At 59.3% G+C, this 16,465-nt stretch overlaps 1 protein-coding gene across 2 annotated transcripts; it reads right to left on the bottom strand.

Moving 5' to 3' along the window:
• Nucleotides 1-11,812: 11,812 nt before the first annotated feature.
• Nucleotides 11,813-14,638, bottom strand: CRYBB2 (crystallin beta B2). Of its 2 annotated transcripts, none has more exons than XM_053993588.1 (5): nucleotides 14,530-14,638; nucleotides 13,691-13,809; nucleotides 12,758-12,932; nucleotides 12,234-12,376; nucleotides 11,813-12,106 (listed from the first exon to the last, which is right to left on the bottom strand). In XM_053993588.1, exons 1-5 carry the CDS (start codon nucleotides 14,584-14,586, stop codon nucleotides 11,938-11,940), a joined length of 663 nt encoding a protein of 220 aa, XP_053849563.1. In that variant the 5' UTR covers nucleotides 14,587-14,638; the 3' UTR covers nucleotides 11,813-11,937. The 2 variants fall into 2 exon arrangements, with proteins under 2 accessions (XP_053849563.1, XP_053849564.1); XM_053993589.1 differs by having other exon boundaries at nucleotides 12,800-12,932.
• Between the last annotated feature and the right edge of the window lie 1,827 nt (nucleotides 14,639-16,465).

Below are 16,465 nucleotides of genomic sequence, written 5' to 3'. Positions count from 1 at the left end.
TTTGAGTTCTTTTCAAGTGCCGCCACTCCTCCTGCCTACATCTTTATGAAAGTTAATGATCTGATTAAAGTGAGGTAGAGCATACAGCTGGGAGGATTTCACCATGTGCCTCATTATGAGCCGTCTGAGAACCTGCTTTTTGTTGAAAATGTTAATTTAAGCCAACACTTTCCACCGGAACAGATCCACTGGGGAAGGTTTCTCCTCCACCAGTGGCCCCAGAGCAAAGCCAAGGCTCGGGGTGTCCAAGCAAGTGTGGAAGGGAGCAGAGGAAGACTTAGGGCACGTCCCTCCTGGAAGTTCAGGGTAAAGTCCCCCACCAGCCCTGTTTAAAGGTTTCACTGATCCAAGCTACAACATGCAAAGGGGTGTTTTTATCTCCTGAAAGCCCCTGGGCTGGCAGGGCTGCTGGGGCTGGCTATGGTTCCCGTGGCTCCTGGGGCTCCATCTCCAAAAGTTCTTCCAGAGCCTCCACGTGGGCTCTCCATTTGCAGGGGGGTGATGGGAGGGAAATTCCTCTCACCTCTCACATCCTCAGCCTGGTGATGTGACTGGACACGTGCCTTGTGCTGGCTCTTCCCAGGGGACTCCCCAGTTTTGGCTTCTGCAGCCCCTCTGCCCAAATCCACGGAAAGAGCCGGGTTTCATTTCCCAAAGCAGCAGCAGCAGCAAACGAGGAGGATCTCGGCGCTGACCTGAGGGTGTTGCTGAACACCTCAACAAACTGAAACCATCACCCGGGTGAGGAGGGCCCTGTGTTTGCTCAGAGGTTGGGATGGCTTTGCAGCAAACACGGCCACCAGTTTGCCCCTTAGGATTCCTAATGCTCTCCTCTTTACTCCTGCGCCACGTTTTCACTGTTATTAGCTGGATATTATTGTTGTGTAGACGTCAAAGACATTCCTGGTGACAGTTTCTAGGAAGTGAGGTCTGTGAGGGCCAAGTTAAGGAACTTGTTCTCTTCTTTCTGCTCTTGGTGCTGGTGTGGCAGCAGCAGCAGCCGCCAGGGTGCTGGTGGGTGATAAGCAAAGGTGTTTTCTGCTCTGCTGATTTCCCAAGTGTGGCTGCAGCGCAGTCAGAGGTGGTGGCATGTCCCCACAGCCACCCCGAGCCCTGGCAGGGGAGGCAGCCCACATCAGGCTGTTCATGCTCACCTCTAGCAGTGTGTAAAACATGCATTTTTCAGTGTTATATTCAGATATTTTAAAGGTCACTGGGATGGGTATTTTTTTTAATAACAGAGTGGAATCAAACCTGATTTTTTTCCCAAAGCAAGCAGAACAGGCAGTGCCAGCCTCCTCCTTTTCAGGGAAGTTCAATTCCCCAAGTGCAAGCCTGCAGCTTTCCTTAGCCTGTGCTGCATCCCAGCCCGAGTGTTTGTGTTGTTCTTGTGTTGTTTTATGCCTCCAGTGTTGGGTTTGGTGTTCATGAATGTTTATAAACAGTGCCCTGGGGATTCCCCCAGATAAAGGAAACCCAGAGTCAATCGATGCCAGGGCTAGCAGAGGTCAGAACACGATACACTCTGAATGCATTTAAGTATCTCCTGACATTTCTGTGGATGGTGATGGATACAGCTCAATCAATTTAAGTGTGTCTCGAGGCCTGGCTGGGCTGCAGGCTCTGCATCCACTGCGGAGCCAGGAAGCCAACCTCCCCTCTGCTGCTCCTTCCTTCCGAGGAGCGAGTTCCTCCTACCATCTGTGTGAGATTTAAATGTTTAATTTTGCCCTGCTCTGCTTCACAGCGTGACAGATGATATTCCAGAGAGCTACGAGGCTGTTGTAGATTTATTAATGCGTCCCACACTGACACCATCCCATCAAGATAATGCTGCAACACATTACCCAGGACGGAACCACATCCGTCCTGTTGCCCTCCAAGCTGTGCCAAATCCCATATCAAATCAGATCTCTGCTCTATGCTGATGCCAGCAACATCTCTCAAGGGGAATGTTCACATAAAAGATCATTAAATATTATTTTTAATATGATTTTTACTAATATTTCTGATACAGTGCCAGAAATGCACATAGGTGGAGATTAAGAGCATTAAGGAGTTGTTTAGCTCAGTTCCCTCCATGGGCTGCTGCTCTCTAGAGAGAGGGCAAATTATTTGCTCCTCTTTGGCAGCATTGGTGGAGAATAATTTATTGGTGAGGGATCCCCATGGGAATCTGGCTCTCTGTGGCTTGTTTACAGCGAGGTTCTGTTTTGCTGCAGTTCTGGCTCTACCTTTGGGGTGCCTGACTGAAGGGGAGAGGGCAGAACCCCTTTCCCCACGCTCACCTCAATGTTCCCAAGGAGCTCCTGAGCACAGGGCTACCTGGAGGGGGAAGCAACTCCTGCTTAGTGAGGTTGTGTGAGCATTCATCAGGCAGCAGTGCTGCAGTGCCTGGAGGCCAGCAGGACAGGAAGAAATACAAACCATTCCTGGGAAAAGCAGGACGATGCCAGCGCTCCCCATCCCGCAGCCTCAGCGCTCCCGCAGCTCTAGCCCATCATCCCAAAGAAACAGCCTCACTCCATCCCCTCTGCCTGTCAGATTCTGCACTTTGCCAGGCCCTGGGGTGGCTTTGGCCCCTTCTCCCCTGCAGTGGCACATCCATGCCAATCCCACAGGCATTCATTCCTCTGCAGCATCCACACCCAGGCTGGGGTTGCATCCCATCTCCTTAGTGCTGCGCTAATAAGTGGTGAGAGGCAATGTGGAAAACAAATAGAGTAATTAATGGCCATGGCTGCTGCTGCTTTTATCCACTGTCTGTTCCAGAAGGAGCAGTTTTACAGAAGGCAGCCTCTGCCCTCGCAGTGCCCTTGCATTTGGTGCCCCAAATCCCAGGGTAGGGGGAGCTCCTCAGCTCTGGCCTCCTGGAGAAGCTGGGTGGCTCTTTTGCATCTCTGTGGATTCCTCCAGCTTGCTCCTGAATTCTCTTAACAAAGCCACTTCAGCCACCTCAGACAGGTAGAGCCTCAATGTAGCTTATCATCATCGTGTTCCCTTTTGCAAATAGCTGGCACGATGAGGAGGTTGGGTTTTAATTAGGAAACAAGTGGCAATTCAGTTCTCAAAAATATTATTCACCATCAAACATTTGTACTGGCATAGTCAGACTAGCAATAATTATGTCCTCTGGGGGCAGAGATAAGAGCAGAGTTGAAAGTCATGCAACATCTATAAAGCCTTGCATGAGAAAACACAGGCACGAGAAGACCGGGGCCTCCCGTTCGCAATTGCATCACACCACCCCTCTCACCGTGTAATAAAAATACCTTACTGACATTTTCCTCTGCACATTTACTTCTCCTGACATGGCACACAGCAATGTCCTGCTGCTGCCTCCCACCCCAGGCTGTGCCTTGCCAGCTGCAGCCCGGAGCCCAGGCTGTGACCCCTTGGCAGCGGGGACATCGCTGATGGCACAGCTTCCCTCCCTCCCTCATGCACACAGATAAATAAAGGAGCATCACCCCCTCACCTGGCCAGGGCAAGCTTTAAAAGGAGCAGCAGGACAGCATCAGGACAAAGCTGGGTCACAGAGCCAGCACTGCCACACCAAAACCATCCTGGGTGACTCATGGAGGCACGGGGGTGACACTGGAGAGGTGAAACACCCACTGCAGGAGGGAGAGCCAGGGATCTGCAGAACCCAGCCCTGGTTCTGCTCCTTAAGCAGCATCACTTGGTACATCCCCCCTGCACCCACCCGGGCTGCTCTGCAGGAACTCTCACGGGCAGGGAAGTTTGGGCCATTTTCACACATAAATCTCCACCTGTGGCTGTTCTTACAGCTCAGTCATGACATGGACACGGCACCTCGCTCACTCCTTGCTGGAGGAGCTCATTCCAGCCCTGCCCACGGGGGTTAGAGGGGCCTGAGAACCAAGGGCAGACCCTCACAGACCCCCCCTCCTGGGTCACAGGGCACCTTCCCTGTGTCCCCCAGCCTGTGACATCCCATGCCCAGCTCAGAACTGACCCGTCTTCAAGAACTCCCTGATTTAAAAACAGTAGAGTGTGTTGTTTCAAGCTAAAGCAAATAAACCCAATGAGAAGTGGAACAGCAAATGTCTCAAAGCCCCACAAAGAGTCAAAGTGTCCCCATTCAGCGCTGTGGTGGGATCACACACTGCAGGAACATTTTCCCTGCACAGATTGATGAGACAAACAGATGTCAAGAGGGACCCATTGAGCATTTGCTGTTCCACAGGCTGGCTTGAATGTAATTTGATAAAGGGAAAAAAAAATCAATAATTGCCTAATTTGGCTATAAATTCTGAGGGACAGAAGGAGAAAAACCAACAACTGTGCAGATATTGAAACTGTAGAAGGTAATTCAGGTTCTGTCACAGCATCTATGAAAAGTAAATTGTGCAGTGCTGGAAACGAGAGCCTTTCTCCCCCAGGAGGTTCTGCTGGGTGGATCAGGATCACAGGGCTGGATCAGGTCAGTGCTGGAAGGGCTCAGAGCCAACTCCAGCCACAGCAATGCTGGACCAGGCACAGTGGGAGGGGGTCTGCAGCCAGAGGATGCGGGGCTGAAATCCCACCAGAGCGCTGGAGAGGCTGTCTCTGCTCCTTGGAAACAAGTCTGGTTGTGTGGGAAATGCTTTCTAGTTATTTCTCTTCCCTGGCTCTCTGTGCTCTAAGTCTGTTTACACACAAATTGGCATTTGCTGCCCTGGCTGATCATTCACCCGCATCCGATCTCACCTGTCTGGTCTCAGCGCTGGCCCTGGGTGCCTGATGTCACCACAGACAGGGGCAGTGACAGCTGAAAGAGGCACCACAGGCTGCTCCTCCACCTTGGCTGGCTGGCCCCCGAGCTCCCAGGAGCTGCTGGTCCAGCCCTCACCCAGGCAAAGCCTGGGAATGCACTGCCTGCTTGGGAGCGAAATGGCACGGGGTTTATTTGTACTTCTGTCACATCAAAGGGGCCCTTGTTTGAATTCTTCTGCCTTTAGCCTGGAGAAGAAGAAGGGGAGAGATTGGGTCCTATTAATAGCCTTGCATCCCACAAGATCCGAGCCTCACAAGAAGCCATGAAAGACTGCGGCATCTGATTCCCTGAATAAATGAGGTAATTTAGGGAGAAGTGCGTGCTCAGCAGCCTTCATTACTGCCTTCTGCAGCTCGGTGGGAGATGACAGGGACAACTCACTTTGGTATCAGTAGCACCCAGGTCCCAGAGGAGCTGTGCTGTGCCCAAAAGCATGGGCAAGGGTGCTGGGTGCCAGCTCTCCCACAGAATTTCTGATTCTGCAGCAAAAATCTCCAGGACTGGCACAGAACGAGTGGAAGGAGCACCCCAGCAAGCTGAAGGGCCAGCAAAGGTGGGGGGGACAGCTTCCTGCATGGATGCCAAGAGACTGGTGCTGATGACAGGGCACAGGGATGTTTGGGAATTCACTGCACTGGGAAGGAGCCAGGGCTCTGGGATGGGACTCTGGACCTGCATCCCCAGGGAGTGAGGAGGCAAAACCACTGGGGACACCCCTGCTGTGGGGAAGGGCTGGGAGCTGTAGATGGGCTGGCACGGCTGGGACATCTGCTGCAGGCCTTGATCATCCCACACTGGGATTTTTCACTCGAGGGCTGTGGGATGTGTGGAACACAGCTGTGGGTAACACCCACTGGGACACTGGCCTCGGATCAGCCAGAGTGCAGGGAGGGTTCTGACCCTGCTCCACAGCACACGTCCTGGCAGTGCTGAGGTTTGTGTCAGCTTTCCCCTAAGCAGATTTTCGGGCTCTAAGTGTCAAGTTTAATCCCAACACCAAAGGTCCGTGTCGCAGCCGGTGCCTCCAGCTGCGTCATTGCCCCACACGCAGGTGCTGGGGACTGAGCTGCCCTTTGCATGTCGGGTCTGAGGTCACCAGAGCCACCGGCCGTGCTGTCCCCAAGCTGCTGAATCTGCCCTTGAGCCAGCTCCCAAATCCGTGGCCATCCGGAGCGAGGCTGGGGACAGGAGCCCACGATCCCAGCGGAGCCGCGCTCCCGCAGTGCCTTGCAAACAGCAAAACAGAAGGATTCGAGGATCATAGCCCATCCTATCTGCAGCCCCACAGGCCAAACAATTAATCTTGCCTCTCGGTGCCCTTGTAAAGCAGAGCAGTAAATTTCACAGCCTTCATTTCACAGCTGAGGGAACGTGGTTCCAGTGAGGCCGCTGCCCAGGGGAGTGGCCGCAGGGGCTCTCCGGGGTGGGTCAGTGGGCACATCCACGAGGGTGGCTTCAGCCCCCCCAGGACAGCCTTCCCCGAGGGAACAGGGACTATTCTCAGAGAGATTTACACGTCAGAGAGCACAGTGAATAAACCCTCAGTGACCTCAAAAGCATCTTTCTGCTAAAATGCATCCCCGCGGCCTCAGCATCTGCAGCTCAGCTTGGCCCTGCGGCTGGGGAGAGGCACCTCCAACGGGAGGGTGAAGCAGGTCTCCTACAGGCAGGGCATGCGTTCCATAAGGAAATTAGGGCAAGCTCGGGCACCAAAATCCCATGACTGTGGGAAGGGGCCTGCTGCGGTCCTGATGTCGCCATGTCCAGGGGAGCAGAGCCGCTGTCCTTCAGAGAGCCGGCGGTGTCCAGCGGGATGAGGGTTAAAGCGCCCCACTTCCCGTTCCACACTGCCTTTGCAGCTCATCTGGGCAGATAATGGACTTTGCCTTCTGACTTAATCTGCTCTAAATCTCACCCGTAATTGCTCATCATCCGGAAACCTGCAGAGAACCCGGACAGACATTCCGCCGCGTCAGACAGCCATCCTCTCCTTCCCTGCCCTCCTCCTGCTGCCAGCCTGTGCCCAGAGCCCCCAGCGCATCCAGCACGCCAGGGTACCCAGTATGCCCAGTACAACCAGCACATCAGGGCACCCGCACGCCCACCCAGGGGGCATCTCCCGATGGGAAATGAGACGGCAGTTCTCCCCACAACCAAAGGGCTCTGTCCCCCCACCCTGCCTCAGCTTCCTCCACCCCTAAAAGAGCCGAGGCGCGGCGGGCAGGGGCAGCTCAGGGGCTCGCAGCACCCAAACCCCGCACAGCACAGGGGCACAAGCCCACCTCCGGAGCTGGGTGTTGGTGGGAGCTGCTCGCAGCCCAAAGCGCCTCTCCCGGCAGCTGCGAGCAGCGTTTTGTTCTGCGGCTGCCGAAGGAGCAATCCCGTCCTGCAGAGGAACACCAGACGTCACACGCGGGAAGGTTGCTAAGTGAGCTGGTCCCTCCTCATGATGCACGACTTCATTACGCGGCTCCCTAAATGGATCTTACACACAAATGACATTTGCCTTGGAGCATATGAGCTCCCAAAATAGCGGGCGGCTCTCGGCGTTATTGCTTTGGTTTGCCGAAGAATGTCCCCATTGTCTGCAGGGCTGCTGTGCCCATGCCTGGCACGGCCCCCCGGCGTTGGGTACAAAGGGATGGAGACCCCCAAAGCGGCCCAGCTGTGCCCGGCGTGGCGGCGATGGGGGAGCCCGGGGTGGGCAGGATGGGGCGAGTGGGCTGTGCCTTTCTGACAGGAGCCATAGGGAACGGTGAATGCCGGCCCCTCTCTTGCTCCTGCCTCAAACTTCTTTCCTGATGCTTCTTCGCTCAGGGTTTTTCTGCAGCCTGGGTGTTTCCCCTGAGGGGAAGAGCCCCAGGGATGCTCCAGACACAGCCCCGCTCCTGCACCAGCCTCCCACCACCCAACGCTCTGCCAAAGGGACCAAATCCAGCTGGTGACACACCTCCCAACACCTACAGAGGTGACAGAGGCGACAGGCCACCGTGTCATACCCCAGGCTCCCAGCTAAAACCACTTCTCCTGGCCTGAGGCCACGGCTGTGGTGGCAGCACCAGGGACTGGCTGCTCACACGGCCATTTCACCTAAAATTGCTTAAACTCAGCCCCGGTTTCCTTTGAGATGAACTGAACCGTGCAGAGAGAATGTCTGGCTCCATCTCTGCACCGTGCATAAGGTATAAATAAAAAAGAAACATAAAGGTTATGTCCATGCCGAAGAGAGAAATTTACTTTTCTTTTTTTTTTTTCCCCCCACGGTTTCCTAAGAACATCCACGGCAGCTGATCTGCCAGCACTGCCGTAATCCGGTGATACATTTTAATCCCATTACGTTGCCATGCGCTCGCTCGCAGCCCGCCCGGGCTGAGAGGAGCAGATGTTTCCTAATTGCCACTTGCGCTGCCCAGGGGTTTCCAGCTCGGACAGCGTTCCTCGGCCTCCGCTGGCACGGACAGAGCTCCCTGCCGCTGGATTTGCAGCCTCGAAGGACGTGACAGCGCTGGCTGCTCCTGTGCCAATGCCCCACCTGGAGCTGCTGCTCTCCGGCCGCGGTGTCCCCGTGGAGGGGTCACAGTGTCACTGCGGGTGAACCCGGAGCAATCGGGGCTGCCCTGGCCGCTGGCCCGGGGGGGGATGTAACATTTGCTTTTTTCCATTTGTTTGGGGAAAGGTGTCGGACGCGGAGGGGGAGCCCCGTCCCACGGCAGCCGGGCGGCTGCGACTGCCCAGCTCCTCACTCCCACCGCGGTTCCCAGAACATCGCCTTGGCTCTCGGGGTTAGAGAAGAGTTTTGGGTTGGTCTTGAGGGTTTCATCATGGTGGGGCAGCAGCGTCGCTGTCCTGGCCGGCTGCAATCCCCTGATACCCGGTAATCCCATTATGTCTCCACGAGGCTGCTTCCAATTCTGGCCTCTGAAGAAGTGATGTTTCTTAATTAGCTTTTCAAGCGGACGGGGATTTTACTGGCTGTAAGGAGCTGTAGAGGTTTCGTTGCTTCCTCACTCTGCCTCATCACACTGATGTCAGGAACAAAAACAAGGAGCAGAAGGCAAATGGGAGCCTGGCACTGAGGACAGGAATGCCCATTCTCGGGGACAGCCAGAGCCAAAGCTCCTCTCTCTCTCCGGGATATTTCACTCCTGCATCAGCCCTCGCATTAATCAGAGCAGAGATTACTTTTCCACATGCCAAAGCTGAACATTTATAAATCACAAATCTGCCCTGAAAACCACAAGGCTTTAATAATACATTCTGGGTTCCTGCTTGGTTTTCCTTCCTTCCTTAAACCTCCAGTGTCTGTGGCTGGGTCTGTGCGTGGAGGCACAAACATGAGGCTGGAGGCTCCATTTAATGCAAAGAAGAAGAGAAAAAAATTGAAGCTAAGAATCTCATGTAATCACGTGGCTCCTGAAGATGGAGAATCAAATATAACAATAATTTTCAGAGGGTAAAAATCCGTGAAACCCACAGTAAAGCCCTTACAGCTGGCAGGGCACATTACGTACCCAGAGCACCCAGGCTGCAGGAGCGACTGAGCTCAGCCCGCTGTATCTAAGTAAAAAACAACTCATATTTTTCAAGACTATTGTTTCTTAGCCTATGATTCTACAACCTGGGGTGTCCCGAGGTGGGATTCACCCGGCAAAGGCAAAGCAAAGCCAGTGGGAGCCGACGGGCACATCTTCATTTCTTCACCGCTTTTGCCTCCTCCTCCTCACCAGCCCATCCCGCATCACCCGCGGTCCTCACGGAGGCACTTCCCGAGGACAGCCAGCGGCTGCTGCTCCAGTTGGAAAAGAAAACAGGAAGGAAAAGACACCTCAGTGTCGGATTTAGCCAGGGCTTGCATCGTTCTCACTCTTTCATTAATTACCCCATGGCAAATTGCTGCTGTTCCCCTGCAGGCAGCCCCTCCCCTGTGGGGTTCACCTGCCGGGGGTCGCGGGGATCCCCCCGCCCACCCCGGCACGCTCCAACCGCCGTGGGCACGGCAGGAACCGGGGGATGGAACCAGCACGGCCGGCAGCGGTGGGGTCTGATCCCCCCCAGTTCTTTTTGCTGGGTGAAAAAAAAAAAAGGAAAAAAAAAAAAAAATCCCTTCCCCAGCCTGGAGAACAGCTTTAGCTCTGCCGGCTGTTGGCACGACGGCAAAACCACCCACCCAGCCAGCCCAGCAGCGCCGTGGGACCGCTGACATCTCCCCGGCACCGGCAGCCCCGCGCTCCCGCAGCCCCGCCGGCAGCGGGGGACGATGGCCAGCGGGAGGGAGGGGACAGGGACACGGCTGGGGTGGCCAGGGGGCTCCGAGCTGCTGAGGCGACGAGCGCGGTAGCAGCGAGCCAGATGGCAGCTCGGCAGCGGGCGTGGGACGGAGGCGATCTTCTGCTTTTGAATAAAAATGTTTAAAAAACAAATTATTCTCTCAGCACATTTCCCCAGAGCCAGCGAGGGAAAAACCCTCCTCGGCAGAGCTGAGGCTGCTTCCAGGTGACCCGAGGGCGCCCACCTGGGTGCACCCAGCCACCAGATGAGGAATTTCCCCCAACGGGTCCCACAGGAGCTGCTCGGGGCTCGTTCACATTTTCCACTTCTGCTTTCGGTGGTTTTTCCCCCAGAACCCTCCCAGCCCACCCAGATCCGGGCTCCGGTGTCCCCGCGGGAGCTGCCCTGGCCCCCGACTGTCAGGTTGGACAGGGCTTGGGGCAACCTGGGCGAGTGGAAGGTGGCCCTGCCCGTGGCAGGGTAGTCGAACGAGATGAGCTTTAAAGTCCCTTCCAGCCCGAACCGTTCCAGGGTTCCACGGCTGGGAATCTCTGACTCCGTGATCTGGGGTCTCTGCTCCCCACCCCGCTGCTGCTTTCAGCAGTTTGCTCCCCAGAAGCCGCCGTTTCCCACCGACTCTCCCGGCACGCACAGAGCACCGCGGGCACTGCCGCTGCTACCGCTAAAAGCCCCTTTTTTCACAAAAACGTTCAGGTCTGGGATGATGCTGAATCCTCCCTGGGGAAGGAAAGGCGCAGCTTTCCGCAGGGAAGCAGCGCGGTGGCTGCCAAAGCCTCGCCGAGGAGCTGGCAGCTCGCAGCAGCGCGTGGCGAGTGATGAATCGGGCTGGTCGCCCGTGGGCTGGGCTGTGCCCGCCGGGGGGCTCCTCCGGAGCACAGGGAAAAGCCTCTGGCACACGGAGGATCCGGGGGCAAACCCCACTCCGCCCGCTGGGCGCGGGAGCTGACGAGGAGGATGTTGAGCATCCCTGACTCCCTGAGATTCCCGGGCTGGCCGGGATTCACACCAAAACACCGCAGCCAGGCAGGTCCCTGCATGGGCCAGGAGAGCGGCAGGAGCCACGGGGTGCCCGGAGTGCCCCGTCAGGTGCCCCTCACCTGTGCCCCCCGTGCCCACACTGCCGCAGTGACACTGAGCGGCTGCCACGGCCACGTCCTGCTGCCGGAGGGGACCGAGCCCAGCCGCCCCCGCCACCACGTCTGTCACCGCCACCGCCTCTGCCACCACACGGAGACCCCGGCCAGGCAGCTGCGCTCCTCCGCTTCCTTTGCCCGATTTATGACACGATCATAAAAGCATCCTCTAGCACCGTGACTGCTAAATTAAAGCACTGTTACTAATTAAAGCTTTCAGAGCCTAATAACCAATACCGTTATTCGCCTTGGAGGTGCCCCAGCCGAGAGGGCAATTCCTCCCGTAGCTCCCCCAGCATCTGTGGCATCTGCCCCGGTGCTCAGGGGACACCTTTGTCCCTGCAGCAGGATGTGACCCACGGCCTTGGCCGTGCGCCCAGGACGGGGCTGAGCCCCAGAGCCCCCAGGTCACCTCCCTCACCCCGGACACTTGGGTGACCCGGCAGCCCCGGTGGCACCGGCGCTGGGTGGCTGGGTGGCACATCGGGGGCGTGGCGATGAGCCCCCTCCCCACCCAGGAGCACGGAGGGCAGGGCGGGCATCCCGGCAGCGGGGTCCCTCCGCACGCCGCGAATGAAAGGGCAGAGCTGGGACTTTGAAACTCCAAGCTTTATTGAGTCGCTTCGGCAGCGCGGGCATCACACGGGGGGAGGCGGGAGGCGAGGCCGCGGGGGCACAGCGGCGGCCGGGGGAACGCTTGCTCCGCTCCCCGCGCCCCGGCACGGGCCGGGGGCTTTAGTTGGTGGGGTGGTAGGCACCGCGCTGGTGCCACTGCATGTCCCGGATGCGCCTGACCGACTGGATCTGGGGGTGCTGAGCGCCGAAGTCTGAGCTGTCCTTGTAGTCCCCCTTTTCAAACAGGTACTGGTAGCCCCGGTAGCCAGGGTACTGGTATCCCACCCACCTGGCAAGGCAAGCGGGGTGGGGGGGTTATACAACACACGCATCCCAACCATCGCCCGGCGGAGCCCAGCCCCGTGGGGATGCTCCGGCACCGCCCGGGACCCACCCGCGCCTCCCCCGCTACTCACGTGCCGCTCTGCACCCGCACGGATGAGACCTTCTCCTGGTAGCCGTGTGCGTGGAAGCTGGGCACATCGTCGTCTATGATTTCGATCTTCTTGCCGGTGAAGCTGGGGTTTTCGTACAGCACGATCTTGTGCTCCTGGCTGTCCTGCAGCCGGGAGAGCAGAGACGGGGGTCAGCGGCTGCCGGCCCCGCGGGGCTGGGCAGGGGGGGGCAGAGCCCAGGGCTATGGGGAAACCGAGGCCAGGGCCGGCACCGTGCGCCGCCGCTCCCACCGATGCCGGGGGTGCTCCGCGTCCCTCCATCCAGCTCAGAGAGCCGCTGCCTGCGCGGGCACTGCCAGACTTACCAGCAGACGTCCTCCGCTCTGGGGTCACCTGCCACTGCCCCCGTCCCCGCGCCCCCTCCGACCCCCCCACGGCTCCCCGGGCCCCGAGGGCTGGGGCGAGGGTGCGCAGGAGGGGCTGCCCCTCCGCCCGCGGGGCTGGGGAGGGCGGGGGAAGGCTGGGGAAGACTTCTGGCTGCAGACCTTGGTCTGGCGGGTGGGTAGTGGCTGTCTGGGTGCTCTCACCACTTTGATGGGTCTCAGGGAAGTGATGCTGTCGCTTCTCCGGCTGTTGGTCCAGGAGTCCCAGCGGGGGTACTCCCCCTTCTCAAACACAAACTGCTCCCCTTTGCAGCTTGCCTGCTCGTAGCCCACCCAGCTGGAAAAGAGCAGGGGACGCGCTTCAGAGGGGGCAGCGGCGCGGGGATCGGCCCCTGGCACCGCCCCCGGCGAGCGCCCGGGCTGAGCCCCAGCCGTGTCCCCTGCTCCATGCCAGGAAGGGAGAGGTGCCAGGGAGGTGCCAGGCGGGGCTGCGGAGCCCCCGGCCAGCAGTGGCACCGCAGGGCTTCCCGCTGGGGATGCTCCGACGTGGTGGCCACCCATCCTTGGTCCCTGGGGACTGACAGGATCACCCAAATGTCCCAGCGGGGGTTGTGCTCCTACCAGCTGCCCCGTCGTTCTGGGAGCAGCACTGCTGGGTGCAGGCTGGGAACACTCCAGGGGCTTTTGGGGGACTCTCCCTTGCCCGGAGCCCGTGGCTTGGAGAGCACACACAGGGCCAGCAGGGCACCAAGAGGCTCCCAGTCTCACCTGTCCCTGCACCCAAAGGGAGGGAAACCAAACTGGGGGTAACGCTGTGATCTCTGCCCATGCCCACACCCCTCCACTCTCCCGCCGCTGAGCGGGGTTATCAGCCTGTCCAGGTGACAATGTCACCCCCTGCTCACCCACTGTGTCCCCCTGCTCACCTGCTGGCAAGCCCTGGCACCGGGCACTCACTGGGGTGAGGCGGGCGAGCAGCTCAGCAGCGTTGGCCGCACGAAATCCGCGGTGCCGTGCGGGTGTGGCAGCGGGGAGACCCCTCCTCCCCAGCCCCCTCCCTCCCACCCCCCGCAGGCCCCCAGATCCCTCACGTACGGTCCGGAGTGCACCAGGATGGAGCCCACTTTGTCCACGCCGGCTTCCTTCAGGTTGGGGCAGGCCCCGCTGAGCTCATGGCAGCGGCCCTGGAAGTTCTCCTGCTCGAAGATGGCGATCTGGAAGAGAGCAGGACCTCAGCGCGGGTGTCACCCCGCCCCTGCCGCCACTACGGGGGGCACACGCTGTCCCTGGCCACGGGGACAGCACATCTGCAGCAATCCAGACCTCTCCCTCTCCCAAAACTGCACTCCAGAGGCTTTTAAGGAGCCTGCAAGTGCGAGCCACCGCTGCCACCCCTCTGAGGATGCAGGTCTCACTCACGGGTGCCCACGAGGCCCTGCCAGCTCTGTCCCAGTGCCCCGGTGCTCCCGGCAGAGGGATGCCCACGCTCACAGTGGGCAGCAAACAGCTGAGGGACTCGGGTTGTGGCTGGAGCACCGCAGCCACCAGAGGGACACGGTGACCCAGACACCCGGGGACAGCTCGGGGACAGCCCCGGGGCCGCCAGCTCAGCACAGATCTCAGGGGTCAGCGGCGGTGGGGACAGATCTGCTGTGTGTGCAGCGGTGGTGGGAGATCAGCACTTGATCTGTTCCCAACAGCTCCACCTGCACCGAGGCTGCGAGATGCCAAAAAATTCCCATTCCCCATCCCCTGGCCCTGCTGCAAACGGCTCAGCAGCGCTGCTGGCTGTGCTTGGCACCAGCTGGGAGTGCCAGGGGGGCTGGCAAGGGGAGCTCAGCTGCTCCCAGCAGTGCCTCCGGGTATGATTTGGGCACCCAGGGAGGCTGAGGGTGCCCTCACCCCCCTGCAGGGCCGGGCAGTCTCCCACTGACCTTGGAGCTGGCTTGCTGCTGCTTGGAGGCTGGCATTTGGTGCTCGGAAGCCATCATCAGCTGGGCTGTCTGCTGCCTTGGGAGGGAAACTCAGCAGGTTAAAATCTGCCCCTGAGGACACGCTGGGACCCTGCTCAGAGCCCCGTGCCCTGTGTCCATGCCCCCATCCATACCCTGCAGTTTGCCCAGGGATGGGAGTGTCGGGACCAGGGCTTGCAGCGGGATGGGCTCAGCCTGGGGGTGCCAGGAACAAACTCTGCTGGGCACCAAAAACCTCCCCAGGCTCAGAGCACAGTCAATGGCCCTTGGGACCTGCCCAGGGTCTCCAGCACAGGGAACTGTGAGCCCAGGGAATTCCTAAAGCATTCCCAGTGGAGCCCAGGCCCTGTGGTCGAGGGTTTCCTGCTGTCCCTGTCCAGCAGGTAACAGCTGAGCGTCCCGGTCCCACGTGGGTGCTTGGAGGGGTGATGGAGGGAAGCACTGGGGCTCCCCCCGCCAGCCCCAGCCCCAGGAGCCTGTGCCGAGCCCTCCCGGCCCGGCCTGGCACTGCCACTCCCTGGAAGGAGCCTCAGTATCTGAGCAGCTCCAGATAAAAACTGAAAACTCATTCCTGACACAAAGAAACGGAGCCGTGGCCGGGTGGCTTTGGGCTGCGGGGACGGGACTGTCCCCGGCTCAGCCGCCGCTGGCCCCGGGAAGGGACCCCGGCCCCGGGGGTCGGGAGGAGGCTTCGGCAAAAGAGAGGACAATAAATAGCAAAGTCTTACCAGTTATACCAGTACCCGCTTGAGCCAGTGACGGGCTGGGGCCGGGAGGTGGAATTTATACCGAGCTGCAGCAGAGAGGTGCCAAAACTATTTACAAAATAGTTAAAGCCTGATTCAAAGCGAGAATGCTGGATTAAACCCCAATGAAAACCAGGGTCAGCTGATCCGCCGCAGCCTTTGTCTGCCCGAACACCGAGCCCGAGTTATTTCATTACCTGTCACATTCGAGTCACCCGCTTTGTCGGGTTGGTGGCGAGGAGATTTGGAGTTTGCAAGCATCAGCCGAACGCGTGCCAAGAGCCGGGGCGGGCCTGGCCAACAAAGCCCCGCCAGCCCCGCTTCAGGCGTTTCGGGGCCAGAGACTTGATCCCCCCGACAGCCCGGCAGCCGCCGCCGGAGCTGCTGAGCTCGGCTCTTTCCATGCGCGATAAAACGCCTCAAAGCGCCGGCGAACGTCTGGCTTTGCCCGGCTGCAGCCCGGGGAGCTCCCCGTGCCAGGGCCGGGGGCACCGCGGGAGCCCCTTCCCGACCGCGGCCGGGGCTCCGGGCATGGGCAGGGGCTGGGGCCGCTCCTGGGTGCAGCTGCAGCAGGGCAGCACCCTGGCAGCACCCTGGGGCCGCGGGGCATTCAAGGGTTGGGTGTTGGGCTCTTCCCCGCCCTTTTGGGGTCCCCGAGAAGCGCCCAGGGGCCCCTCGGTGACACCAGGACAAAGCGTGGGGCTCACACGTGCCCACGGCTGGGATGTGCCTGGATGGGCAGCACAGCCAGGGCTGGGCTGGGGGGCGAGGGCAGCAGCAGAGCCCCTTTGCTGGCATTGTCCCAGCAGCTGAGCCAGGAGGCTGCACGGGGCTGGGGGCTGCAGCAAGGGAGGTTTCACAGAGGGGGGGACACTGCTGCTGCCGTGCAGCATCCACAGCCCCCTTCACCCCACAGAGGAGCTGGACCCCCGCTGTCACCCCAGCAAGTGTCACCCAGCATGGGCAGACCCCACACCTGCCCCTTCTCCCATACAGCACCTCCCGAGGGTCCCACAGCAGGTGATGGGCTGTGGGGTCACCTCTGCCCCATCCCCTGCCCCAGGATGGCTGCACACAGGGTCACCCACAGGGTGTTGTCACCAGAGCCTATCCTGGTAGTGACGTGCTGGGGGGTCTGCAGCTGCCCCGGC

This window comes from Vidua macroura, chromosome 18 (genome assembly GCF_024509145.1).
Source record: "Vidua macroura isolate BioBank_ID:100142 chromosome 18, ASM2450914v1, whole genome shotgun sequence".
Lineage (NCBI taxonomy): Eukaryota > Metazoa > Chordata > Aves > Passeriformes > Viduidae > Vidua > Vidua macroura.
This window is presented reverse-complemented; position numbering and strand designations above follow the sequence as displayed.

What these genes read in the sequence shown, in the direction of transcription:
- CRYBB2 (XM_053993588.1), bottom strand. Translation starts at nt 14,586, where the DNA reads ATGATGGCTTCCGAGCACCAAATGCCAGCCTCCAAGCAGCAGCAAGCC. An exon ending in AGCAGCAAGCCAGCTCCAAG is followed by an intron (nt 13,810 to 14,529) that starts GTCAGTGGGAGA and finishes GCTCTCTTCCAG; the next exon opens with ATCGCCATCTTCGAGCAGGA. An exon ending in TACCCACCCGCCAGACCAAG is followed by an intron (nt 12,377 to 12,757) that starts GTCTGCAGCCAG and finishes TCCCGGCTGCAG; the next exon opens with GACAGCCAGGAGCACAAGAT.